The sequence below is a fragment of the Mesocricetus auratus genome, unplaced genomic scaffold (genome assembly GCF_017639785.1).
Source record: "Mesocricetus auratus isolate SY011 unplaced genomic scaffold, BCM_Maur_2.0 Super-Scaffold_100041, whole genome shotgun sequence".
NCBI classification, from domain to species: Eukaryota; Metazoa; Chordata; class Mammalia; order Rodentia; family Cricetidae; genus Mesocricetus; species Mesocricetus auratus.
In genome coordinates this window covers 9,570,216-9,597,883 of record NW_024429218.1, presented here as the reverse complement: position 1 = coordinate 9,597,883, position 27,668 = coordinate 9,570,216, and the positions used below count along the sequence as shown (strand labels likewise).

The 27,668-nt window shown below is 45.6% G+C and overlaps 1 protein-coding gene across 1 annotated transcript in view; it reads right to left on the bottom strand.

Annotated features, from left to right (window-relative positions):
• The window catches only part of Rnf150 (ring finger protein 150), a 215,612-nt gene that overhangs the window by 44,783 nt on the left and 143,161 nt on the right, over window positions 1-27,668 (bottom strand). The window contains exons 3-5 of the mRNA XM_040734803.1: window positions 23,866-23,937; window positions 22,569-22,651; window positions 4,196-4,292 (exon numbers count right to left, since the gene is read on the bottom strand). Coding sequence (XP_040590737.1) covers window positions 4,196-4,292; window positions 22,569-22,651; window positions 23,866-23,937 — 252 coding nt within the window. The remainder of the gene's footprint in view (window positions 1-4,195; window positions 4,293-22,568; window positions 22,652-23,865; window positions 23,938-27,668) is intronic.

Here is a 27,668-nt window from a genome sequence, read left to right as displayed (position 1 = left end):
GGGCAGGGTGTTCAGTGGAAGAGACTTCATGAGAGACAGACAGCACCAGTCACTGTCACAAACATAAACAGCCAAATGCATGCATGTTCAGTCTTTGAAACTGTGTCTCTGTTGACATTGATGGTTCTATTTCCCATGTCCTGGCTTTGGTACAGTTCACTTTAACAAAGTTCTTACTTTATGGGCCAGGAGAAGCTTTGCTCTCTCCTTCACGGAGAAGTGGGAGGAGAGATAGTGAGATATCAATGGCGAGAGGTACAACAACTTCAGCTTGGATGTGTCAGGAAACGGATCAACCTTCCAGAAACTCCCAATTTATAGTCAGTCTACATGGATACTCAGGAAAAGTTCTGCCTCTTGAAAAAAGTCAAAGGCTTACTGTTTAAAGACTATATCCAAGGCTATCTGCTAACCAACTTTGTCGAGGTACTGAAATTCAGGTAGCATGAGAAAAGTCCCCAGATAAATCAATGACCAATAATTAGAAGCTGTGACTTCACTAGCTTCACAATGGTGGCTGGCATCCTGTTCACATCTGGAGAACAATGATGGTGGGGAGTGTTTACTGTCCTCAACAGCTGGGTCCTGTGAGAGCTGGGAGGAGGACTCACAGAAAGTATTTTTCTGTAGGAGACACCTGCATCAGATAGGTATATGGGGGATAAGGCAATGCAATGGAGGCCAAGGATAGAAGCTTCTGGAAATAGCGAACCCTTCCACTGTGTTTCACTGTATGAGCATATGAAGTTCTGAGAAATAAAGAAAAAAAAGACACCTTCCTTCTCCCTTTAAGATTTCTTTTGTCAAATGTTATAGAAAAATGTGCATTGCGATGAGGATTTTATCAATTGTGAGGTATATACTCTTGTTGTTTAGGCCATTGTGGGGAAGTACAAAATACAAAATGTTGTCCCCAGCTTTTGGATTTTGACTTTGTTTATTTGTCCATTACCACAGGTAGTACATATGCACTGAGCTAAAAGTAACAGAAATATAAACAACTATAGTACACCTAAACAGTCTGCATTTGAATAGTCAAATGAGCCAAAAGAACAACAATGTCATTTGTGGAATTGACATTCTTGCAAGGAGAGGTGGGGTGTAATTCATAAGAGTGAGTTTTGAGATCAATCACATTTGAGGCTCTGAAGGGCTTCAAGTTCTACAAGAGCACTCAGAGTAGTTGGGGAATCCAGAGGTGAAGGACCAACAGGTATCAGAGTGCAGAAATGGGCTCTTCCCCAACCGTCCTAAAATAACAGGCCCTTAGTCCAGAGTGGGTGTGCACACCTGGAATTCCAGAGATTCTTGGGAGCCAGAGGCAGGAGAATCACAAGCTTGAGACGAGCCTGTGTTGCCTGCCTAGGGAGATGCTGTAGCAAAGTCAACTAAATTACACTAAACTTGAATTTAGAGTATAGGGAAAAATTGAGATAATTTCTTTAAACTGCCTTTCAAAAGCGTCACTACAAAGCAATGTTTCGTAATTAACACAGCTGTGTGCTGATCCAAACACATGCAAAGTTTAAGGAAGAAACAGATGATTGCGCTGATGCATTTTGGCCACAACGCTGTCTGATAACAGCGTGACGGGATGGAACCAAACCCTAAGTTCCTCCCACATCCTGAATCTGTCTTCACCAGGACAAAAGAGCCCTGGGAGGCAGAAACATGGCCATGTGCCTTGATGCTTCCCAAGCAGGCACATGATGCATGTGCCTCCTTCTTCACGGGGACGCTCTGTTCTGTGGGGTGAGTGTGGATGTGTCATGTTCTTCAGCTGGCGCTTCAAAGTCCTTGGCAAGGCCCAAAGATGCTACTGATGTTTATTTTTCTGGGAGCTGAGTGTGCTAAGTCAAGTCTCACACAGACTTGTCAGGCATTGGAGTTTCAGCCAGAGTGTCCAACTGCTAAAAGTTAAAACGTTATTTAGTTTGGAAGTAAGCCAAAAGGCCACTCAGTATTTCTATTTTAGAAACAATTAACATCAATATTTGGAATTCAGTTAGAAGCAGCTTCTGGAGAAATTGTGCTTCCATGGGAAAGAGATCTGGTATCGAGTAGTCAGCTCAAAATTTAAGCACAGAGCCAGGGTTTCTTGTCCCGACCAAAAGGAGGTCTGTGAGGAAGACTGGGAAACTACCTTGAGGCACATGGAGTATGTGAAATGATGCACACACATATTTACATACATGTAGTGTACAATACACTTATGTGAGTGTGTGTGAGAGCACATACATGCAAGCTCACATTGCACGCATGAAAGAACATACATGCACTCATGTCAGCACACGCTCATACACATGCAATTCCACTCATGCATAGACAAAAGTACTTACACACGCACAGTCATGTGAGCACATGCATGCATGCAAGTGAGACAGAGTCCCTCGTAGGCAGACAGATAGGGAGAGGGACCATGATTGGTAATAAACTGTGAATCTGCAAGATGGCCAGCTAAAGCTTTTTCCTCCTATGTTTTCCTCATGTCTCCCTGAGTACGTCTTGGATTTGGTGGCCTGGCGTGTTTCTTCTCCAATTAGTTGTGGATAAATCAACCATCCTAGCTGTCTTCAAACTCTTCAGAGGCTCCCAAATCACCAGGCCCCAAGAAGATAGTGGAGTTTTGGCTTTTCCAGTCCCTGCTCTGTGGTGTGGAGGGGATTTTCTCTGTGTGTCTGCTGTGTTTGTGTGTTTCTTCACTCCCAATAAATGACTCCAACAGCTGATTCTGTCTGCCCAGCTTGAGGTTTCTCAGCCACCACCTGCTTTACCCCAGATGCTTCCTGCTTTTTGGTTCTTTAACTGGCAGAGCAAGCAAACCCAATCAAGACCCACGATGAGCATGTTCAATAACAGACATGCGCATGCACACATCCAGCTGCACACACATACACATGCAAATGCATCTGTGCATCCATGCAAGCCCAGGCACTTGCAAGCAGACATGCGCACAGTCTCCTTCAGTTACAGCCAGACACGTGAAAGGCAGTCACCGGTCCCATGAGGATGTCCTCCTATGTTCCACACACACTGTGAATGGTTTGAGCCTTGAAAGCTACGTGCGTGACAACTCTGGTTGAAAATTTGGCATGCCATGTCTGCAATCTAGCTCAAAGCTCCCAGTCTCTTGAGTGGGTTTGTGTTTGGTGGATCAGCTGCCTTTGAGGCAGCTGGCACAGGGCAGCCAAGCCAGCCAAGGCAGGATCTCAGGGCACTCCTGGGCACACTGTCCTAATTAGCCCTTCGGCATGCAAGACACTTTGATACGTGATCTGGCCCTCATTCTCTAGTGATATCCTGGGACCATTAGCATCCTCTTTACTGTCTATCACAACAGCTAGGAGCGGCAATAGGCAGGTGGCAGCAAGGGGGCGGGGCAGGGTTGAGCTGGTTTCTGTGTTTGGTTTGGAGGCTCCTTTTAGACTCTGCCTTTGATTTCCTCACATCTCCCCATGGGCTTCTTGTGTTTGCTGGTCTGGCTTCTTTCCTGTTCTCATCAGCCCAGAGAGGACGGCACCCAGCAGCTGGAGTCTCATTAAGAGCTGCTTGTGGTGCTCACTTGGTGCAACCCTGGGATGGGCTTTCCCTGGAGCATCAAGCCAGCTGGCAGGATTCTGACCCTAGGGAGTGTCACTAAACGTCAGAGGACACATGACTTGGAGGAGCGGCTGATGGCAGGGTTGGATTCAAGTGGCTCTGACTCTGACTGCCTCTTTGCTCAAAGTCTGCAGAGATGTGAATTTAGCAGACACTTTGAGGGGTACCCTTGGTCTTGGACCTCTCCTCCCATGGGTGGGAGGGACTACTCCCCATGAATGCTTAATGATCAGGAGGCAGCAAAGCATTCCCCCACACACATGGTGGTGTGTGGATCTTCCTGAGGACAATGCAGGCATGGTAACCAGAGAGGTCATTGGTGTTCAGCTGACCCATTGAATGTCTTCTGCGTCTCACGTGTCCTTGAAGAGATGCCTATGAGCTATGCAAGCAGCATCTTCCCTGACTCACGGACAAACGGTGGACACGGTGTGATCAGACAGAGCGAAGGTGACAGGAGGGATGTTCGAACACAGAGGTCATCGGGTGATGCCAACAAGGGGAGGTGGCGAACCCAAGGAGGGCGCTCCCTTCCTGCTTTGGCGGCGATGGGAAAAGACAGACATGGCAAGGCTGTAGGCTGCGCCGTGCTTACCGGGATCCCTAGGGCTTTAAGAATGTTCATCTTGCACATGGGGCAGGTGCGATGGTCTAGAAGCCAGGGGTCAACACAGGACTTGTGGAAAAGATGCCTGGAATGAGAACCGTATACCTTAGAGCAGAGGTAACCGAGGCATGCCCTAGACCACTACAGCCCACTGATCAGTCCCAGCTCCCTCAGCTGACGAGGGCCAGAGCTAGGACTCCTGGACCAAAGCATTTCTTTGTACTAACCGACCTCAGATTTCCCCTGATCAACAGAGTGCCCCATATGGTTTGCAATGGACTCCTCCAAGTTGTTGTTGTTGTTGTGAAGGCTGTAGAAACACAGAGTTCCCCTCCCTTGGAGGCAAGAATGCAAGAGGGGACACTTCTCCTGCAGGATGACTTGGCGAAGGCTTGTGCTCCCTTCCCCATAATCAGAAGACAACAGCAAAGTAAAGGCTGACTTCTATTCGTACTTGTGTGTCTAAGACAAGGTTACAAGAGTTCCTGGAAACAGGAACACAAAGGACCCATGTTAGCTGTCCTGGTGGCCTGGCGGCTGTCATGTAAGAGGATGGCATGAAAGAGCACATGATTGTCAATCCCAAATGCCAGTTGCTATAAAATCTGGTCAGTCCGGCAGGGGAAGGACGTATGGTTACAGTATCCTATCTGAATTTTCCAGCATGGCTCAGGAGCTGGCTGGAGACTCCACGGGTGGTTTGCATCAAAAGATTTCTCACTCCCCATGGGTAGAGGTTTAGAACTTTCCACCTGGGTCAAGAAGAGCCAGAACTTTCTGTTTTGAGTGGGGAGGCTCACTTAGAACATTCCATCGCTGTTGGGCTTCATAAACAAGTACCGTAGCTAACTAGAGAGAGAGGTTCAGGAAGCAATCAGCCTGTGAACTGTGAAGAGAAATGCAGGCAAACTCAAATTTTGAGGATGACTGAGTGGTCTTTGGGACAGGACCAGAGCTGAGAGTGCTCAGTTGATGATGTTTTTGCTGTGCAAGCTTGAGGACCCAAGGTTGATCCCCAGCCCACCACACCATTGGTGGTAGCTGTGCTTGTCATCTCTGGAAACACTGGTGGAAGAGGCAGTGTTTTTAGGCCAGCCAGCTTAGCCTAAAGAGTAGAAAGTTCCAGGTCTTAGTGAGAAACTTTGTCTCAAAAAATAAGGCAGATAGCTCCTGAGGCACACTACTGCTGGCTGACCTTAGGCATCCACAAGTACTCACACACACGAACGTGCAGGCTTCATGGTGGGAGCAGATTAGAAAGGGAAGAGCAGTCCTGGGCTGCATGGGTCTATTTCTAGCCTACCACTGCTCAGGACACCCCGCATATGCATTTGCTTGGGAACACACTCAAACGTTCATCCTTTCAATGAGGACGTAGGCCAACCATTGATGGAGTTCAACACTTAGAACTAGCACTAAGAATATTGATGACCTGATTCCTTTTCTAAGACAGAAACTTATAAAATAAACACCAAAACCGGAGACAAATGTAAGTAAATTGCTTGTTGAAAAATACCTGATGAACGCGTAGAGTTTGGGGAGGGGCTCTGACTGGAAGATTGATCAGGGCTTAGGTGCATGGAAAGGGTCTCACTGAGGAAATGACAGAGCTGGGAGCTGAGTTGTGGTCACCCCACACGAAGGGGAAGAGAAGAATGTTCTTGGAAGAATGAGGAGTCCAATCAAAATAACCCCTGGAGCACCCTGTGCTGGAAGATGGCCAGACTCACTACACACCCGGAAGAAGGCAGATCGCCATTGCTACCACTGTTAGAAGAGGCCATCTGATACTCAAGGTGTATGAAGCTGCTCCTTGTGCCCCCCAAAGCAATGATCTCCCCAGGTTCAGGATCCACATTAAGGGCTTAAGGCTCTTGCCTAACCTTGTTTATATAAATTATTTATTTTTAAATTTAAATTTAAATTAGAAACAAGGTTGCTTCACAAGTCAGTTCCAGGTCCCTCTCCGTTTCCCTCCTCTCCTCCCATGCCCTCCCCTCAATCCCCCCAATATTCCCTCATTTCCCCAGGGAGGGTGAGGCCCTCCATGGGGGTGCTTGTAGCCTGTCATTTCATCCAGGACAGGGCCTAGACCCTCCTCCAAGAGTCCAGGCTGAGAGTGCATCTCTCATTGTTGCATGGGAGTCCAAAGTCCATGTGTATACCCGGGATAAATACTGATCTACTGCCCAAGGCTCAATAGATTACCTAGGCCTCCTCACTGACACCCACATTCAGGGGTCTTGATCAATCCCTTGCCTAACCTTGTTAACCCATCTCATGTCACTCCTGGGAGAAGCCACCCATTTTGGTCTCTTTGACTATGCTTGTGTGGCAGATCTGTCCCTTTTTTTCTGTTACATATGTTTTCTGCACATATGTGGGAGACGTGATAGCAGCAGGGCTAACTGTTAGTGCTTCTTAACACTTAGACAAGTTGCTTAATGTCCTCAACCACCTGTGAAATGGGGATCTGTCTGCTCAAGCATGGAAGGCTAGAGGCAAGTCTCCAAGGAGCCAGCAGCTACTCCTCACACTCACAGGGCTGTCACCCCGTGTGTCTCCTCGGCAGTGCTATGCTGCCTGGTGGTCAATCAGCGCTGATCAGGAGTTGCTGTGAAGATGTGGGTAGATACTCTTCTGGTCTAGGTGGATCTCACCCAAGCACTTAGCGAGTCTCAGCAAAGCTGGTTTCCTGGAGAAATTACCCTGCCTTGGAACTGGAAGCATTGACTCCAGCCCAAAAGCGTGCAGCCCAAGGCCCACGTTGCAGACCCACCTCAGACCCACTAGCTCTACATTCAAGCAATCCAAATCCTCAAAACCTGTCCCTCTATGTCTTCTCTCCTTGAGTGTTCCCCTGCCCCAGTTTCTCTTCCCGTCATCAAGCTCTGCAGATTCCCATTGATTCTGTTCCTCTGCAGACCCCTCAACCAGCTCATCTTTCAATGAGCATACTAGCTCAATGAGAGCAGAGTCCTTGTTTGCTTCATCAATGCATGCTCAGTATTTATGACAGTCTGTGGCATAGATGATGATCAGGAAGCATTTGCTGTGTGAGTGTGTGCTTATTCATCAAGGACCCAGCACTTCTCCTCGCCTGCGTGTAACTGTCAACTCCTGTTCACTTGCTCCTCCTAGTCTGCTCTGTCCCTTTGCTCTCTCTCCCTCCCTCCCCTCCCCCTCCCTCTCTCCCTTGCTCCCTCCCTTCCTTTTTAAAATGTGGCTCCCCGTTGACCATCTCATGATTTTTTTCACTCCTTACTGCAATAGCATCTACAACACTCTCCCAGCTGCCAGGCCTTTTCTGTTCTCTGCATCCTACTCACGGGTGCCAGATTTGCCTTCTGAAAATAGAGCGCTCATTACGTCACTCCCTCTTCCCATTCTGTTCTGGAGAGATCTCTCCCTTCCTGGGAAGTACCACAGTTCGCTTGCAGTTCCATCTTATAAACAGAGGGGGAGCCATGGTTAAGTCCATACTCCTAGACTGGGGCTTTTCCGTCTTTTCACAGGTGGGGAAGTTGTCTCAGCTCTCCAAGATCAGTTACAATTGGTAACATTTTATCTTATTGGAATGTAGTTTGTAAGTAAATTAGTTTCTCTACCTCCTTTCTCTATGGGTGTAGTGTGTGTGTGTGTGTGTGTGTGTGTAAGACAGAGAGAGACAGAGAGGCAGAGAGAGACAGAGAGAAAAAAGAGAGAGAATACTTTATGTTGTCACAGCACACATCTGTAAGCTCAGCAATCAGGAAGTCAAGGCAGAAGAATCTTGAGTTCAAAGACAGCCCTGGCTACATATAAAAATTTTAAGATAAAACTCCATGAACATAAAAAAGCTAACTCCAACCAGCCAGCCAGCCAGCCAGCCAGCCAGCCAGCCAGCCAGCCAGCCAGCCAGCCAGCCAAGCACAACAAAACCTGAGTGTTAGTACTCCTTAACTGTAAGCCACTAATAATCGCATTAATATCACTTCACTCTGCCCCCAGTGTGGTTGCAGCACGGCTAGTCTGCCCCCGCTCCCTGCTCCTGCTGCCACATCTCCCCCACCATTGGGGATTATGCCATCCCAGAACTGTAAGGCGGTGGGGATATTTAATCACAGCAACAGGAAAGTAACAGCGACAATGAAGACGCAGAAGCACGCAGCGCTGCTGAGATGTGACAAGTAAGTCCTCAGGGTTCTCAGCAGTCACGGTAAACCAGATCTCACTCACTCTCATACCCGGCGCTTTCCATTGCTCCCCTCTCTGCGTATGATTTCCAGCCCAGGTATATGCCTCTTTTCTCCCCTAGGGAAGAAGGGCCGTCCTCTTTTTCCCTCCTCATAGGCCTTTGTAAAGCAGACTCATTGCCACCAGCACTCTGCAGTCAGGACTAAGATTCTGTGGTTTTGGAGGTTGGAGAGAGGGCTCTGCAGGTAAGGGCACTGGCCGCGCTTCTGTGGGACCCAGGCTCTAGTCTCAGCACCCACTGGGTGACATGCAGTCTTCTGTAACTCAAGGTCTAGGGGTTCAGTGTCTTATTCTGGCCTCTGTAGTGAATAGACATATATGTAGGCCAAACACCCGGGCACATAAAACTAAAATACATTTTTTTTTTTGGTTTTTACGAGGCAGGGTTTCTCTGTGTTGTTTCGGAGGCTGTTGGTCCAGCCCGGCCTCGAACTCACAGAGATCCGCCTGCCTCTGCCTCCCGAGTGCTGGGATTAAAGGCGTGCGCCACCACCGCCCGGCCTGTGCGCCACCACCGCCCGGCCTAAAATACATTTAAAAAAGAAAGACGTTTGTGCTTTGGGCACCCGTGCAGGCTCCTTCACCTTCTTTCGTGACAGGCATATTGAAAACTGTGAGTGCCTTATAACCTCATTTTCTGGGGCAGCATCAGCTACTTTACAATGATAGCCGGTGTGTCTATAGGTAGCTGAAATGTCTCTTTGGAACATCTGAATCGTATTTTCAAAGCTTCCAGTGAAATGAGAATGAAATTTAAATGAATTTGTGCCACCGATGATGTCTTCCACTTACTGTATTCTAAGCGTGTCACACATGTAATTGATTCGCTACCATTCTGTGAGGTAAAAACTACTGGTGATCTTTGGAGGAGGGAACTGAAGAACACTGAAGTCAAACCTCCAGTGAGATGGAAGAATGAAACACCAGCATCAGGACCACAGCAACCCTATCCTCAAACCTGTGTGCTGGCCTGGTTCTCCACGTCTCTCTTCTCCACTTACAGGGGCGTGGAGAGTCACATTCCTGTGATTTCCTATGTAGAGTATAGCTCTGTGCTCTCGCTTCAAGCGCCTATTCTCTCTGGACCTCAGCTTCCCACCCGTGGAATCAGGATAACACCAAGAGTCTCGGCGCCTCAACAGAGTCCTTCTAGTATGCCGAATGACCCTCTTTACGTCACACAGGAAGGCCACAAGCTATGTTAGTGGCAGCTTCAGGCATGTGACTCGTACTTCACAAATAACTATGGAGAGAAAAATAATAATCACAACAATAATTTATTATTGGCCTGCATTTGTCAACCAGGACTGTGCTGTCGACTCAGCTGCCTGTTGTGTTAGCACAGGCCCTGGAAGACAGCGAAGTGTGAGTGAGGAATTGTGAGTTGTGGCTGGGGTAAGCCATGGAGAGCAGACTTCTTCGTTAGTGCGGCAAAGTCTAGTCCATCCTCTCTAGTAAAGTAGCAGCAGAGTGGTTGATCTAATCTCGAGTATTTTTTTGCAAACTGATTGCATGGCAAGTGTTTGGCGAGTGAGTAGGTGATATGAACTGTGAAGACCTGTGCGGCATCATTCGTAGATGGAGGTAAGATTGTCATGGAGCCCAGAGAGGGGAGATGTTACGTTGTGAGGAATCTGTGAACTTATGAGGCATCATGGGGTCTCTTGTATAGCCTAAAGAGCGGTGGAGGGGATTGAAGGGTGGAGACAGGAAGAATTCTGAGAAGGGATTTGTTGGGGTTGGGGTAAAGAGGGAAATCTACGCGCACTGAACTGTAGAATACTTTAAGCGCTAACATGAACAGTACAGTTGGAAACGATGGGCCAGGCCTGCATTGTGAATAGGGTGAATGGGCAGTAAGCAAGCGACAGCGAGGAGAAAAATAGTAGACTTGTACCTTCGTCCCCTCATTCCTCGTGCTGAACCCTGGCCATCACCAGCTCCTTCCAGCTATCTGTCTCATCCTTCTAGGCTTCTACATGAGAGGAGGGGTGGGCCCGTTCACCAGTTCGTTCACCACTCAGATGCTCCTCGTTGGTCAAGGAGCCAGGTAAAGGTATATATCTGTCTCCTTCTACCAAAAGCTCGGTCCCGCTGGTCCAGAGCCTCACAGTGGGCCGGATCCTGCTACTGGAAATGGTGAGACGCAGGGGGAGCTACTCCCTGTCACAGGCCACCTTATTTAGTATAGGCAAATGACACAGATGCCATTTGAAGGGAAATAAAGGGAGGGGGAAAACATGGCTGGTGTCCAGAACTAGTAGTTACTATATTTTGGAGGTTATGAATGTGATGATTTTCTGTTACCAAGACAACTGGAGAATGGTTCCCATTGATGGAGGGAGGGTGGATTGGACACACAAGAGATGGAGAAAGGGTAGAGGAGGCATGTAAAGAGAGATAGAGAGGGAAGGAGGGAGGGAGAGAGAGAGAGGGGGAGAGATGTGGAGGGGGAGTGAGAGAGGGAGGGAAGGAAGTGAGCGGGGGCAAGAGAAAGAGAAAGGGAGAGAGGGAGGAAGGGAGAGAGGCGAAAACAGGAGGGAGAGTGGAAAGAAGACAGGAGGAATAAGGAAGGGAGGAGGGAGAGAGGCTGAGAGGGGAGCACATCAGAGGGAGGAGGGAGAGGCTGAGAGGGGAGCACATCAGAGGGAGGAGGGAGAGGCTGAGAGGGGAGCACATCAGAGGGAGGAGGGAGAGGGGCTGAGAGGGGAGCACATCAGAGGGAGGAGGGAGAGGCTGAGAGGGGAGCACATCAGAGGGAGGAGGGAGAGGGGCTGAGAGGGGAGCACATCAGAGGGAGGAGGGAGAGAGACACAAGATCCTCGAAGCTGGGCAGGTTTCCTTCGGTTTCTGTGGGGGTCTGAGGTGTCGGGCTTAGAGCGACTTGGGTGTCGGAGGTAGATACATTTCAGCCACAGCAAAGGTGCTTTTCAGGACCTCTGCACAGAGCAGGAGCTGTCATGCTCGCAGCCAGGGGTGCAGCTTCAGAAGGAGCATGGTCTTGGGGCAGGAAACCCGCTTCAGTTCTGGGTGACCCACCCTGCGAACTCAAGCTTTCTTTTAGGGAAGTGCAGACGCCATCTTGGCACTTGCCCTGTGCCTGTGACAGGCTCCTGTGAGACAGGAATTAGACAAAAATGCACAAGTGGTTTGTAAACTGCAGAGCGCTTCTCAGAGCTAAACTGTTCTGGTGATCAGCTATTCATTTCACCCGGCTTTCTCTCTCCCATGGGGTTTAGGTAGTGCTGGACCAACAAAACTAAAAGCAGAAAACCTTTTTCAACTCTGGGGGAAGACTTTGAGAATGCAAGCCAGGAGGGACGTGCACTGCTCTCACACTAAGTTAGACTCTGTGTTAGTGTTCAGGCATCTGTACTGGCCTGTCCTCGGGGTTCTTACAGGATATGCCTTTTCTTCTTCCTCCCTCCCTCCCTTCCTTCTTCCCTCCCTCCCTCCCTCCCTCCCTCCCTCCCTCTCTCCCTTCCTTCCTCTCTCTCTCTTTCTCTCCTTCTATTTGTCTGTTCTTTTCTCTCTCTATCTGTCTCTCTCCCCCTCTCTCTCTGCCCCTCTCTCCTCTCTCCTGCTGCTCCTGTCCCCAAAGGCTGGTCTCCCCCTCCCCTTCCCCCTTTTGATGATCCCTTTCCCTAATAAAAAAACATCCCTCTGCTTGAACCCTGACTCATGGTGTCTATCTCTTGTGCATTGCTTTTCTTAAACTGCAACCCTCTGTCCTTAGAACTTGACCCTGATCTAATTATATTATTTGGCTGGAGCAGCACAGCTGGTTGGCACTCAACCTACGTGTCTAGCTAATTAATGTGACTAGGGACCAGGACACTTGAATGCCATACTTAATGGGGTCACTACAGTGTAGGGTCTCGGTCCTAAGTTAGCCTTTGCCCTGTTGCAGAGGACACAAATGAGCACACCGAGGTCTTCCAGCATGACCCCTTCTTCCTTTCAATCCCTTCATTTGGTGACATGTTGTCATTGGCTCTTACTGAGGCTGTACACATACACATCTAAAGCAGTCAAAAATGGTTACAAGCACCATCAGTCAAATTTCTACCTGAACGTAATGTGATTCCGACCAGTGTATAAAGTCCATGTGATATCTATGGAATCGGCTTAAATGAAGTTGCAACACAGAAGTCATGGCTTTTGCAGACACGTGGTGGCCTTCGGGTGTGAGCACACTATGTACACAGCACCCAGATAAAGAGCCGCATGACTCTGTCTCCCCAGCAAGTCCCTTTCTGTCCACAGTCAGCACAAAACTGCCATTCCGACCTCTGTCTCCAGAGGCTAGTTTCCCTTGTTATTAACTTTGTGCGTACAGAATTAAAAAGTAGGTGCTTTTCCTGGGATATCTCGTGCTCAAAATAATGTTTCTCCAATATATCTGTGCCTCCCTGGACATCAGCAGCTTCTGTTGATGGCTAAGTAGTGTTCCACTGAATAGATGCCTCCCAATTTGTGCGATGGTTTTCCTAAAGTTAGAGGCATGGTTGCTTTCACATTCTGACAGTATGGACAAGCATGGTTCAGCCACTCTTGGAAAAGTCTTCTTGCTTATGGACATATGCTTAAATATTCATGTTTGACACACCGTGTCCCACTAAGCCTGGCTAGGCTTGAGCTCCTGCAGTTCCCTCTTGCCTCTGTCCTTCTCAACACTGGGGTTGCACTGCTGTACCTAGCCTTTGACTTATTTTGCTGTGCTTCTGGGGATCTGAACTTAGGTTACCCGGAGACAAATGTTTTATCTGCTGAGCCATCTCTCCAACCCTTAAAACACACAAATTTTATAACGTAATTTTCAAAGCTCCACTAATCAAAAAGCACCATAAGCATAAAATGTATTCAGGTGAGAAAAATCATTATTTACTCAAAATAAAAAAAATGTTATACCTAGTTAACATGGTTATCAATTTTAGGTCACAGGTCCCTTTCTATTCTGATGTGCCAGACTAGGAAACATGGTCCAATCAATATCTACTTGTATAAGTTATAAAGTTGTGTGAGTGAAGAGTAATATCTCAGAGCAAGAAAGCAAAACAGGCATTAAAATTATCTTAATATTTAACTCTCAGAGGGGAGAGATGCTTTGGTTCCAGCTGAAACTAATGGAAACACTCCCTTCCCCCAGTGCCACTGGTGAGTTGTCAATCATCAACATCTTCCAAGAAAGCAATTTGAGAAAGCCTGTCAAGACACTTCAGCATCACACCGGACCCAGTCAGCCCACTTTGAAGCATATATCCTATGACTAAATTTAGAACCTCAAACTCTATGATTACAGAATGATGTCTCGGAAGCAAATTAAGTACTGAGTAATCGGACTTAAATTAATTTCAAGACTGGACTCTTACGCTATCACCTAACTATTTGTAAGTAATTTCTAAAGCTCCAAGGAAGGGCTTGCTTTTTAACGGTAACTGAGAGATTAGAGTTGCAACTATATCAACTGTTGACTCCACAGTGTTTAAAATATGCATGCAAGGTGAAGTGAGTGTGTTATAAAATTAATTACTCTCAATACTGTTAGTGCCAAGGGTGAGGTTACTGGTTATTTTCTTTGTTAGTTTTTAAATGTTTTTCTCTATTTTCAACAATTTTCCAAGTGAGCCACTGAGCCCTTGAAAGTTGTATCTTAAAAGGAAAACAAAGCAAAGCATATCTGGGCTGGTAAGAGAAGCAAGAGGGGATGGGTTATCACAAGTTGTGTCCTCTGTCCTCCACGTGAGTGACAGTGTACATGTACACGGTCTCTGCCCCAACCACAAACAATAAATGAATAGATACAAATGATCCAATACCTAGAAATGATAACTGTAAATAGAACGTTGTATTATCCAATCTGATGGATTACAGTTAGTAACCATCAGTCTTTAAAGATTTAATTTTAATTATATGTATGCATGTGTGTGTGGGGGTATGTGCACATGAATGCAGGTGTCCTTGGAAGCCAGAGGCTGTGGATGCTCCGAGAGCTGCAGCAGATTGTAAGTTGCCAAACGTGAGTGTCAGGAAGGGAACTTGGGTGCTCTGCAAGAGCAGTATTCCCTCTTAACCAGTGAGTCATTTCGCCAGATATTTTTCCAGACAAAGCAACATAGAAAATATCTGTTCCTGACCAGGAATATGCATGAGGGAGATGGGGTAAACTCAGGTCAGACTGCTTCTGCCCAGCTGGAAAATGCTCTTTTGTTTCCTGCTTTATGAGTTACAGGCTCTTAACCAGAACTTCAGCTGCATCACAGCAGTTTACAACATTCCTTTGCTTGCAAGGATTAACTTTCCTGTCTTAATGGACGTTCAGTATCTTTGGCTCATCTTACAGCAGGCCCCTGGGTTTAACATGTTGTGGGTAGGTCTGTTTTCAATGCTTGAATCACTCAATTGTGTTTACATTTCCATGTTAGAGCATTTATCGTGCGAATGTTGTACCTACTCTTAGCACAAATGAGAGTCCCCTCCTGCCCTAAAAGGGGAGTCTATACCTGAATGATAGTCTAATTTGATTTTACCCTTTGATCTCTTTGGGATTCATGACATGCGAGTTTGGAGACAAGACAGTGGGTGGGCTCTTTGATGTATTTGTATGTAACATGGTGTGTGCGTGCATATAGATGTCTCCATGTGTGGATGTATGTGTGAGCATGTGTTCATGGAGGCTCCAGTCTGACATCTGATGTCTTTCTTAATTGCTGTCTACTTATTCATTGAGGCAGGGTCTCTCAGAGGAGCCCAGAGCTTGCTGATCCTAGAGCAGCTTATTCCAGGGGTCCTGTCTCTGCCTTCCAAAGGCTGGAATCACAAGTGGACCACTATTCCCATCAGGCTTTTATGTCAGGTTTTGGATCTGATTCCTGTTTTCCTGCTTGTGTGGTACATGTTTTACGTGCTAAGCTGCATTTCCATCTCGAGTGGGTGGGTTGCAAAGCCCAGTAAAGCTTGGTGGAAGCAGCCACTGAGACCACGTGAATGTTTGAGATACACTGAATAACCTTGTAGGAGGCTTGTCTGGCCCATGCTCTGTTCCGGAGGAAGTTTTGGTGTAGTTACTACGTTTTCTCCCACAGGAGCTCTGTGAATCTTATTGATTCAATATTAAGGTGTTTGGGCTATAGGCAGAAAAGCCTTTCTTTAATCCATAGGTCACATGCTCACTCAATAAGTCTTACAGATGGACTTGTCTCCTTTTGTCACATACTTTGTGCTCAGTGTGTGTTCTGGGGTTCCTTTCCTGGGAAGAGAAAGCTGCCACCTCTCCTTGGGGACAGGAGTTATTGGAGGTAAGGCAGCAAACAGACATATGTTGCAAACATGAGTCAGTTATGTCAATTGAGAAAGAAATGCAAGTGGCTGTCTGACTGGCTAGTGGACAGGGATGATTTTTGAGCATCTTGTCCATTGTAGGCACGTGGTATAGAAGCAGCAGCCTTTCAAAGATTCTGCTGAAGCCGGAACATTCAAATTAAGCCATCAACTTTCCACGAGCCCTCAAAAATACCCCCTATTTAATGTCTCCTAGCCTATCCCCTTCAGTTTGTTTTGGCAAGTTAGGATATCTGTCACCCCACTTATGTATATGAACTTCTTTTGTTCCTCAACTAGTATGCATTTCCTGAATCATTCTTTGTGGTTTTGACCTTGAAACGTGTTTGAGATAGTGTTTTGTGTGTCCTAGGCCGCTGTCCAAACTCACAGTGTGATCTGATGCCTTCTACTTGGATTGCATGCTTTGATTTTGTATGAGGCATATCATTGTTTTTAAATCTCCACGACACCTCGTTGAACGCCAATGCTGTTGGTCACATTCTCGCATTTGTAAAAGTGTTGACGTCCACATCAGACTTTAAATCACAAAAAGGAAACGGTGTGATATACCCTCTGTCCTAAAATACTGAAAGACTCTTAAACTGATATGGCCAAGGCACATTCTCATACTGGAGAGAAGAAGAGGACAGACAGAATCAAGCCAGTGTCATCTACCGAATGCCACTGACTATGGAAAGCCACTGTCTACCGAGCAAGCTTCTTTGTCCATATCATTCAGTTGGGTGAATATTTTAGAGCTGGAAGAATGAATAAAAGGTTAAAAGCATAAACCAACTCTGATCAAGGTCCCTCCCCCATATAAAGAAATCTCCACCCTTGAAAGCTAGTCCTTGTGGGACAATGATTGACAGATAGTGTGGAAAGTGCTGCAGTTTTCATTTAGATTTATGTGAAGGGATGGGACACACTTTAAATGCAAACAAATGCAGACACCGCCATCATTCAACACACTGGAAAGCAGGAACCTTTGCTTTGGTGATTTATCTCCTGGTTTTCCTGGAATCGCCCACCCCCAGCATTTCCCCCTCCAACGCCCCTCTCTAGCCCTATGCCAACACGCCACATCAGACCACCAAGGTATTTTACCTACTTTGTGATCATGCCCTATAACTAGTCCCTTTGAGCCCAGCCACTTCCCTTTGAGTCATTCTCAAAGGCTCTGCCAGTGATCTGTGTTCCAGCACACAGGGACAGACTAAGGCCTCTCAGCAGTATTCAGGTCTTGAATGACCTAGGAACCTCTTTTCCTACCTCATCCCTGTCCTGGAAATTATGCTCTGATAACTCCAGGTAACACTAGTTGTACAGTCTTGGAATATTCTTAGCTTTGACTGATCAGGAAACACCTTCAGCCCACCTTTGGGGAGTGTAACCAATCAATATGAATCGCGACCTTGCAAAGTAGAAAACACCTTCAAATGTTAGTAATGAGCTATTTATCACAGTCCTGCAGGCAAGGTGCAGGAGCAGGGCTCTCTGAACATGCCACGCCCACTCTGCATCAGGTGCAGCACTGGGCTGTCAGTCTGCAGAAGCACACTTTCCATCCTCGGTGATTTCAGGACAGCTTGCTAGTTGTTGATTTTCTTTATCCCCTCCCCCCCCAACCCCGCTTCAGTATAAGGACCTCTTTACCATCCTGAAGACTGCTGCTTAGAGCCCTCCAGGGAACTCTGTTTACGAACTATACTAGGAACTATACTAGGGAAAGTTACCTGGGGGAAGGTGAAAGTCGGAGAACACTCCAAAGGTATCAACCTGGGGTTCTGGAGGGTTTTGCTTAGTAATCAGACACTGATGGTAATAAGCCAGTGGGTCCCATGGCCCTACAGACAAGAGCGTCTGTGTGTGGGAAGCTGCTTTCGGCATCTTCTGTGGGGGGTGGAATTTGAATGAGAACACCCCCCCTCCAGTGGATTACTAAGAATTAAGCTCAAGGAAAGTGGGGTGCATTCATGGTTTACCTCAGTGGAAAATTCTGTGAAGTTTCTTTCAACAGAAGCCTTGGCAACCCAAGGTTTTTGGATGATTTATGCAAGCAAGAGCTTGATAACGTCTGGTTATTGCTTCAGAGTCCAAGGGAAGGTCAAACGAGCCACAAATAACTCAGTGTTCTCTCTGGAAAATTCTTAGGATGGTAAGGAAGAAGAACAGGATGTTGAATGATGTTGATGACAGTGTTTCCAACTTGCAAAAAGCGAGGATGAGAAAGCAGAGGGAAGAGGCATGAAGATGACAGAGGTGGTTATCGGTACAGGGGAGCTGAGCAGATGTTTAAATATTTTGCCCTGTAGAACATTTCTATAATGAGGGCATGTGTGCAAGACAAATCAAACGTGACTTAAAAGTGTGAAGAGTTTGGAGCCCATTCCCTATGGTGGGATGCCTTGCTCGGCCTCGATGCAGGGGGGTCCTGCCTTGCTCGGTATGCTAGGCTTTGTTGACTCCCATGGGAGGCTGTACCTTTTCTGGATAATGGACAGAGTCAGATAGAAAGGAGGTGTGGGAAGGGAACGGGAGGAGAAGAGGGAGGGTAAACTGTAGTTGGCATGTAAAAGGAATAAAAACATTTAAAGCATGAAGAGATATTGGGGCTGGAGAGATGCATCAGTGTAACAGCACTGACTGCTTTTGCAGAGGACCCAGGTTCAGTTCCCAGCACCCACACGGGTGCGAAAAACTATCCATAATTCCAATTCCAGGGCATCTGATACCTTCTTCTGACTTCTACAGGAACTGCATGGATGTGATATACAGACATATATGCAGGCAAGACACTTTATATATATAAAATATAATAAAATAAATTTAAAAGGAAAAATAAACCAAAGAGATGCTTTATTTTTCCCCTCATCCAATTGATTGATTGATTACAAATCTCTCTCAATCATTGTGCCTGGTATTAACTTCATTTGTCATTATGGATACCCATATCATGCTGCCTCCTGATTATCCATTGAAATTCCTGTTCCCACGAGATCACACCATTTACCATCCCATATGTGGTACCTCTTACTGTCCCTACTATGAGATATTTGTTGTTTCAAAGGAGTTGCTCATGTACTACAAAGCTTATCACAAGGCCCGCTTATTACCAGGGTGCTATTGAAGCTGCCCCCAACTGTGGAGGAGTCTGCCAAATTAAAGGAAAACACAATAATCCCCTTGCCAGGTGGTGATAAATTATAGATAGGAAAGAACATTACAGGGATACACAGGCAAGGAAAACATATCATTTTGCTTTTTACATAGGAAAATGTGGACTTCTGACTCACCAAAGAATCCACATTCTTCTTGAGACTTTGTGTCTTTGAACTTGAACAGTTAAGTAGGCTGAGAGGAATAACCATTGAAAAACAAGTTGGGAAGCGATAGGTTAAAAGAAGCAGAGAGCATCATCTGCTCCCTGGACAGGAAAAGACACTAAGATCAGCGTGATGGTTCAAGAAAACACATTTTGTGGCTAGGAATGATAGCCACAAGCTCTAGCCCGAGGCACAAGCCCACCCCAAAGCACATCTTGATGTGCGTATGACATAGCAGAATCCAAGTTTCCTGGAAAAACGCCTTGATGGTACACTGGGACCAAATCCAAATCACAAAAGTTAGAACATCCAGTCACCAACTGGCCGTGCATGCCGCTGCGTGTCTGTCCCTCAGATTGTGGGCACAAGTCCAGGCTGACATCAATGAAGCCTTGTGTTCGTGTGTTAGGGAAGAAGTGGATGAAGAGATAGAGGAGAAACATAGGGATGGAGTGAATGTATGTGACTTCGCTTTGATAATTACCATGATGACAGATGAGAAGGGAAGACTTTACTCATTTACTGTAACCTGTGTAGAGTTCTCTGAGGGAGAAAACAATAGGACAGTTCTGGAACCATCATAAGTACATACATGGATAACGGGAGAGGGACCCAAACAGTGGAGATGTAAACAGTGCTCAGGGATTATGAGGCCACAGAACATAGTATGTAAGAAGAGACATACTATTCTTTGGGATAATTTTTAAATAGCTTTTACCCCAAGGAGACACAATCGACTCCAGGGATGAACCAGACTGGAAATTTGAGAACCCATGAGTCTCACAGAAGTCAAGGTTTACTAATACCCCAGAGGGAATGATTAAGCAAAGAAAAGCAATACCACTGCATCTGTCTGATAACATCCATCAGTTCACTCTGCCTGCAAGAAGCCAGCAGCAGCCATGAAGGCACCTTGACTGTGAACCCAGCATGGAAAAAGATGCATGAGATACTCAGAGGGTGCAGATACGTGACTAGCATAAGATAGGACAATAATTAACTATAAGTCTTGGTGTGTTCTGTCATTTAAAGTAGGAACTGCACTAAGAATATAGCAACAGAGAATATGGATCTTGAAGAGTAAAGAACCAGTGTGGGACCCCCTTCTCCCCTCCCAAGGCTCATGGACCATGGAAGAAGATGTGGAAAGACTAAGAGTCAGTGGTCGAAGGAGAAAGGAGTGAAAGTATCTTATGGACATGACGGCACCACTGCATTCGGGGACTCCAGCTGTGGTTGCCTGTACAAGACCACACAAGATCAAGCCAGTCGACCTTCCTAGTGGATGGGAGGGGCCCGGAGGACCACCTCTAAGTGAGGATCTATGGACAGCTGGCTTCGGGGGGCAAAGGAGAGTCAGTTTTCTGTAAGGGTTTGGTCCTTAGTAGGTCACTAGAGATCCAGTGGGTGGTTCTGTACTCAACGGATAAAGGAGAGTATAAGTTGTGCTTGGTGAGTTATGAAGAAAAAGTGGACACAAAGTTGGGAAGGAATGAGATGGATCCTGGAGGAGTTGGGGGAGGGGTGGGAAGTGAATATGATACGTTGTGTGCATACATGGAATTCTCAAAAGAATTAACACAAATATTATGTTGGAAAATCATTGTGTGGGCTTGGAAACAACCAGTCGTGTAGAGAAGGAGGAACCTGAAGTCAAAACGAGCAGCCTACGGTGAGGTTAATATCAACAATGCTGAGCTTCCGAAAGTGTTCTTTTTCATAGTATGCAGTAAAATACTGTTTTCTTGATTAATAGTTGCAAATAAATATATTATAAAGGAGATCTGCATTAATAAGAACAAATTGAATATCGTTGAAGACACGTAACTCACCATAAGTAGACACTGACACAGGCCATGGGAAACCACGCTGTGATTATGCAGTTTCAAGCCTCCAGCAATTTCATGTAGATCCACAAAATGTAGTTATGATAAACTTTAGATGAGTAAGTTATCCTCTACAGTGTGACCCAAAGAGCTAAGAAGATGGTACGTGTAAATTTGGAAGCAGACCTTGTTCGTTATGATGGAGTGTCAGTAGGAACAGTGAGAAGAGGGGACGGAGAGACACCTGGCTGCTTCCGATGATGCTAAGACTTTAACCCTTAAGATAAGATGTGGGCCCAGGGGATTCCTGGTGTCCACATGCTACTGTTTCCAGAAAGGCTTCTGGAAGTCACTGTATGCACAGTGTGTGATTTCTACAAAGGATATAATAACTAGTCAGTGAGACATCTCAGTGGGTGAGGTGCCTGCCATAAAGCCTGATGACCTGAAATCCATTCTACCCACGTAATAGGAGAGAGCCGACTCCCGCAAACTACCCCCTCACTCCTAACTCATGCTGTGGCTTGAGTATCATCCCCCAAATAAGTAAATAGATGCATTAAAAATGCACTTGGAGTATGTTCACACACAGGAAACTGCTAAGTGTTGATGTGACCCCATTTGCGGTTCCACTTGGGGCAATTGGACATGTGTTAAGTGAGACAATTGAATCACCCTTTCTGGCTCTCTGGGTGGAGAGAATTCTTACTCTCAAATTCTTAATGGCCAATTGCTGTGAGTGTTTCAAGGAAGACCTCTTGAGAGATACTGAGTTCTATTAGCATCCAGTCTTTTTATTTGTTTTTTGGTCACTTCATCATCTTGAGATTATTATACCAATTCCCCAAATGCTATTATTTCATTACATTTCTATTCCTAACAAGTAGTTTTAAAATTTGAATTGTTTGGGGAAAGCAATAGATGGTGGATGTCTTTTTGTTATAGCCTTTTCTGTATAAAATGCTTTTAAACTCAAGAATTTTCAGCCATCTTTTCTCTATGAAGTATCTTTCATTGAGGCAATTACATTTTTATTTTTAGGACACTTGCCTAGATGCAACTAAAAAGGGATTTTTTGTGAGGCTATGGCTCTTATGCAACTCTAACTTACTTGGTTTAATTAGGATGTTCAAAGAAGATGTCAGGTATTCTAACCCTGACTTACACTTAGGGAGAAAAATTAAAGTGATTGGAGCATCCTTTGGAGAAGTTTCCTTAAGTCTGCATGCTAGAATGTTCCTTGAGATTCTAGAATTCTGGGGGAATTTGGCCCATTCTCTTTCCATTGGTAAAATGCATGGGTAATGGAACCTGGCTCTGGCTCCCTGCTTACTGCTGAGTGTGCTCTGACCTTTCACAGCATCTTTTAGAAGAGTTTGCTATTTTAGTCAAAATAGCACTGGTAAAAGCCGGAAGTAATTCTGAGCGTCACCGAGCTATCCACGGCGCTGCCTCACATACACACACAGCATGCATTCATTCTGTCATGTCAGGTCTGCCTTTCACGCAATGAGGGGGTGGTAAGAAGACTTCTATTTTCATGTGGCTTCATGTTTTCCAGGCTACAAAAGCAGGAACGTTTACTTGTTGGCAATGCTCGCACAGAGGACTCTGCCCCTCTGCACCGGAGCAGGCAGCCACGTCACTCACCGGCAGGGCAGGATCCTGACCACATCGTTGGGCTTGTACCCTTCGATGCAGACTGCACAATTATCAAAATCAGACTCGGTTTCCTGCAACAGAAGAAGCAGAAGAGTCGATTTTAACTCCATTTGAGCAAACACTGTTACAAACCAAAGACAATCTTGCCTGGAGCTAGCTAGCCGCTTGGCAGCATCACCGGCCTTCTTAATCAATAATTCACCAACCGCCTTAGTTTCCATCCCCTCCCAACCTTCACGTGCTGTTTCCACTCCGAGAGTTTTTGTGAGGGAAACTCCATCCCCACGTGCCATTCCCAAAACTTTGTAAATGACAATTACAGGTGACCCCAGTCTCAAGGGTGAGGAACTCTGTTCATCTGAAAGATTTATAACATACTCAGTCCTCTGTAATCTAAAGTCTGCATCAGGTGTAAATACAAATGGAGTTTTGTTTTTTTTTTTCTGTCTGCAAACCTAAAAGAGGCTCCTTGTGGTTTACTTATGTTACCATGCTGCACTTTCTACTCTCTGGTTGAGGGGGGAAGATATTGATGAAAATAAATGCTACTTCTAACAGTGTGTGTGTGTGTGTGTGTGTGTGTGTGTGTGTGTGTGTGCGTGTGTGGTTTTCATGCGAGGGCACTTGTGTGTGCGTCAGAGCTGTTCTCATCACTGTCGTCATCATCATCACCGTTATCACCATCATCATCATGATTACTATTGAGATAGCGTCTCTCATGGTACCTGGAGCTCCCCTGCTTGGCTTGATGTGTATCTCATTCTTCCACTTTCCAGTAACTTCTAACCTCCCACCCTTTCCATGGCTCTTCTTCTACTCAAGTAGGGAAAGTCCTTTTGTAAAATCTAGGTTTTCCATATGAAAGAAATTGGGGTGCATCATCTTTCTGCACCTGGCTTATTTTGTTTAGCATGGTGATAGCTAGTCCATTATTGCTCAGATGTCATGATTTCATCCTTCTTAATGCCTCAGTAGCTCTCCACTGTGCATACAGACTGCATTTTCTTTATCCACTCATTTGCTGAGGAGCAACTGTCAATGACTACACAGCTTGGCTGTTACATGCCTAACTTCAAAATTTCTCATGTTTGGCTGCCAATAAACTGCGTGGATTTTTCAAATACTTAATATGTTTAACAAAAACATTCTAAGTACCAGATATGTATGGACAACGCAGGCTTACATCTGTCCCCCTTTCCATTCCTCTCCCTCTTCTGCTGTGGATGCTAGAGAAGAGGAGAGTCTCGTTGACTGCGTCTTCAACCAGAGGTAAAGCGGATCTCACCTTGTCTCCCTTCCTGATGGTCCTGACCTGGAGCTTGCTGATGGCTTTCTTTGCTGCATCTCCCAGTCGGCGCTGAAAAGCCAAAAGCTGCTGGTTAACAACAAAGATGTGAGTCCTCTCTCACCCTCCCGTGGCATTTCATAAGCCAGAGCTCGCTCCCAATCATACCCAATGCCGTGAATATTAAGGGCAACGGGTGGAGACACAGGGTCCTGGCATTTGCAGAGAGTGGTTAGGAATCAAGGCCCGTGGAAACACCGTGGGAGAGGGTCCCTTGTTCCTAGTGTTGGGCTCACATGGCAGAGTCAGCATATGAAAGTGAAACGTCCTAGATTCCATGTGTGTCTGCACAGAGCGGCAACTAGTAAAAAATAAAGTATTTCCTAACTTGCTGAAGCAGCCGGCCAGTGTGTGACTTGAGCAAACAGCCCTCTTTTTCACCGTCAAGGCCTTGTATTTGCTTGTGTCTTTCAGTTTGCTCATACAGACCAACGGATGCAGCCTGCAGCGTTCACTCAACGCTTGTGTGTGCATTTGAGTATGCCATGTAGAGAGTAACGAGATCTTTCAGTACATGCTTTTTAATGTCATGTAAACATGAGGACCTGAGTTCAGAGTCTCAGGACCCATGGAAGAGCAGTTGTGGCATCCCAAGTGTGAAATCCCAGAGCTAGCTGGATCCCTGGAGCACTGTGGCCAGTTAGTCTACCCAACCAGTAAGCACCAGGTTCACTGAAGAACCTTTGTCTCAAAAAAAAAAAATAGATTGCCTCTGGCCTCCACCTGCATTTGAGTTGTTATGAGTGTTCACACACACACATAAATGTGCACTCAGCCACATGAACACATTCAATACGCACACAGAGGGACACACACCATAGAATTTAGCATTTAGGTTAGCAAACAATTACAAATTACATGCCTGGGGAACCATTATCACCCACGTCAAAGAGGAATTCGTCATGCTCCAGTTTTGCACAGGGAAAATTGTTGTCCTAATGAGCCTCACAATGGCCAGGCAGTGCGCGGGGAAGGGCGTGGGAACTCAATCTTAATCTGTTGAGGGGAAATGGGATTTCTGGGTGTGCTTGCACATTCCCTGCATGTTTTTGCTTCATTCTTAGCGAGTGTACTTCTGGTCTTCAATAGATGCGTCTGCTGCAGTGACATGTGTTTGAAGGATTCCAATTAATAGGGCATTGGCTTTGCTCAGACGAAGATGAAGATGATGATGATGTTTAGCTTTCTTTTATCTGCTATAATTTTTGAAAATTTTAATTGGCTTTGTTTTCCTTGTGCTGGGGACACAAGGGTCGGATGCATGTTAAGCAAGCACTCTACTGTTGGGCTACAACCCCATACTTTTCTCCTAAGAATACTGAACATACTAGCTCTCTCAGTTACTTCCTGTTCCTGCAATGAAACACCATGACCTCTTAAGACAACTAGAGAAGGAAGTGTTTATTTGGGTTTATGGTTCCAGAGGGACAAGAGTCTGTCACCATCATGGAGGGGATACCTGGCAGCTGGCAGGCATGGTGGCGGAACAGGAAGTAGAGCTATCACACAGGGAATAGCGCAAGGCTTTTGCCTCCCACAGCCTAGTATTTCTTCCAGGAAGGCCATATCCCCTGAGACTCTCCTAACAGCACCCCCCACTGGGGGCCAATTATTCAAATACGCGATCTAATTGAAACCACACTAGCAGAGAACCCTACAATGTCCAAGGCACTAGCTGAAGTGTTTTATCTCCTTGACCCTTCCAATAGCCCCACGAGAAAGGTGGGTTCTTCAGAAAGCACCGAAGTTTCACAGTTTTAGAGCTTGGGAAAATTACACCACAGCACAGCAAGACAGCAGCCCAGTTCTCCAGCCAGGCATCAAGCCACTAGCCGAGCTGATGGCCAACCAACCAAAGTCTACCAAGTCCTGTAAACCACTTCTCTATCATGTAACTAAGCAGAAAGTGAGCTTTCTCTCCATGGCATTTCATTTTCCTCATTGATATTTTGCCTAGAATACAGCCATTAATTGGCTTCACACACACACACTTTTATTTTGTCCTTTTGCTTTTTGAGACAAGGTCCTACTACGTAACCTGGGTTGGTATTGAACTAGAAATCCACTCAATTTCCTGAGTACTAGGACTGGAGTCATAGTCATGTACCACCATGCCTAGCACATATTTTTATTTATATTTTCTGTCAAATGCAGATCTAGGTTTTAGAAAAAATGGTACTGAACTATAATCTCCCAAATTCCTAAGCTTTGTAGTTTACCATCTAGAAGAATCTTCATAAAAGATGAGTAAATAAAGCATTCAAACAGCATATGGAACCAACCTGAGAAATTTAACTGGGAAATAGATAATTACAAAGGAACTACAGTGGTGGTCCTCAACCTTCCCAATGCTGGGACCCTTTAATACAGTTCCTCAAGTTGTGCTGACCCTAACCATAAAATTATTTTCAATGTGACTTCATAACCATAATCTTGTGACAGTTATGAATCATTATGTTTTCTGGTCATCTTAGGCAGGAGTCATGACCCACAGGTTGAGAACTACTGATCTATAGTGATGCATGTCAGCTAGTAAAGTTGAGTAAGCAGCCTGGCAAAGCCTCCAGTCTTGACCAGTAGTCACCATGTACTGGAAAAAAAGGTAAAACACTGATGCCATTTTATTCTCAGTAGCAAATGCCAGTTCTGCAGGACATTATGTTTAAAATAAGACATGTGAACCCCAGATAAAGAGATGCTGGATGGCTTTCTTTTAATATATATTATATGCTAATGTATTATATTTGTATAATATATATACATATATGTCTTTTGCCTATAAACATTCCTGTGCATGCATTATGTGTGTATGTGTGCCTGGTGCTCATAGAGGCCAGAAGGAGGACATCAGGTCCCCTGGAACTAAGGTTATAAATGGTTGTGAGCCGCCATGTGGGTGCTGGGAATTTACCTTGGGTCCTCTGGAAGAGCAGCCAGTGCTCTTAACTATTGAACCATCTCCTCAGTACCATGAAATGTTGGTTATTTTTCTTTCTTAAAGTTCAGAAAAATCTGTAATTACGTTTAGTTGGTACTTTGGAATATTGTGTCCAATTCAATCGCTTAAATTCTTTTTTGTCTTGTTTTGGTTTTTCGAGACAGGGTTTCTCTGTATGCCCTGGCTGTCCTCGAGCTAGCTCTGTAGACCTGGCTGGCCTTGAATCCAGATATCTGCCTGCCTCTGCCTCCCAAGTGCTGGGATTAAAGGTATGTGCCAACATCGCCCAGCTTAAATTTTTTATTTCCAGTGAGTGATTGAGTAACTAAGTAGAAAATAGCATTTTCAAACAATTGCCACTGATTATACTGCAGCTAAACTACAAGCAATCTATCTCTTCCTCTTTCCTCCCCTCCCATATTGGTTTGCTGTGTCAGGGTCTCCCTAGGGAACCTAGGTTGGTCAGCTATTTCCAATCACCATGTACCAGCCTCCTGGATGCTGAGATTAGAGGCATGTACCCATGGACCACTACATCTGGCTAAAAATAATGCTTTCAAATTATATTTCACTTTAGTCAATGTTTTAGCAAATGACGTATGCTCTTAAACATGAGCATGTAAGATGTGTTAGAAAAAATGCCTTCCAATTTTGGCTGAGTATTTGTCTTAATTTTATTTATATCTACATAAAAACTGGATAGATTTTTTTGTGGTCTTAGAGTTTGAACCCAGAGTCTTATGCATATTAGGCACCCATTAAGGAGCTATACCGTGACCAACGTTTGAAGGCATTCTCGTTCTCT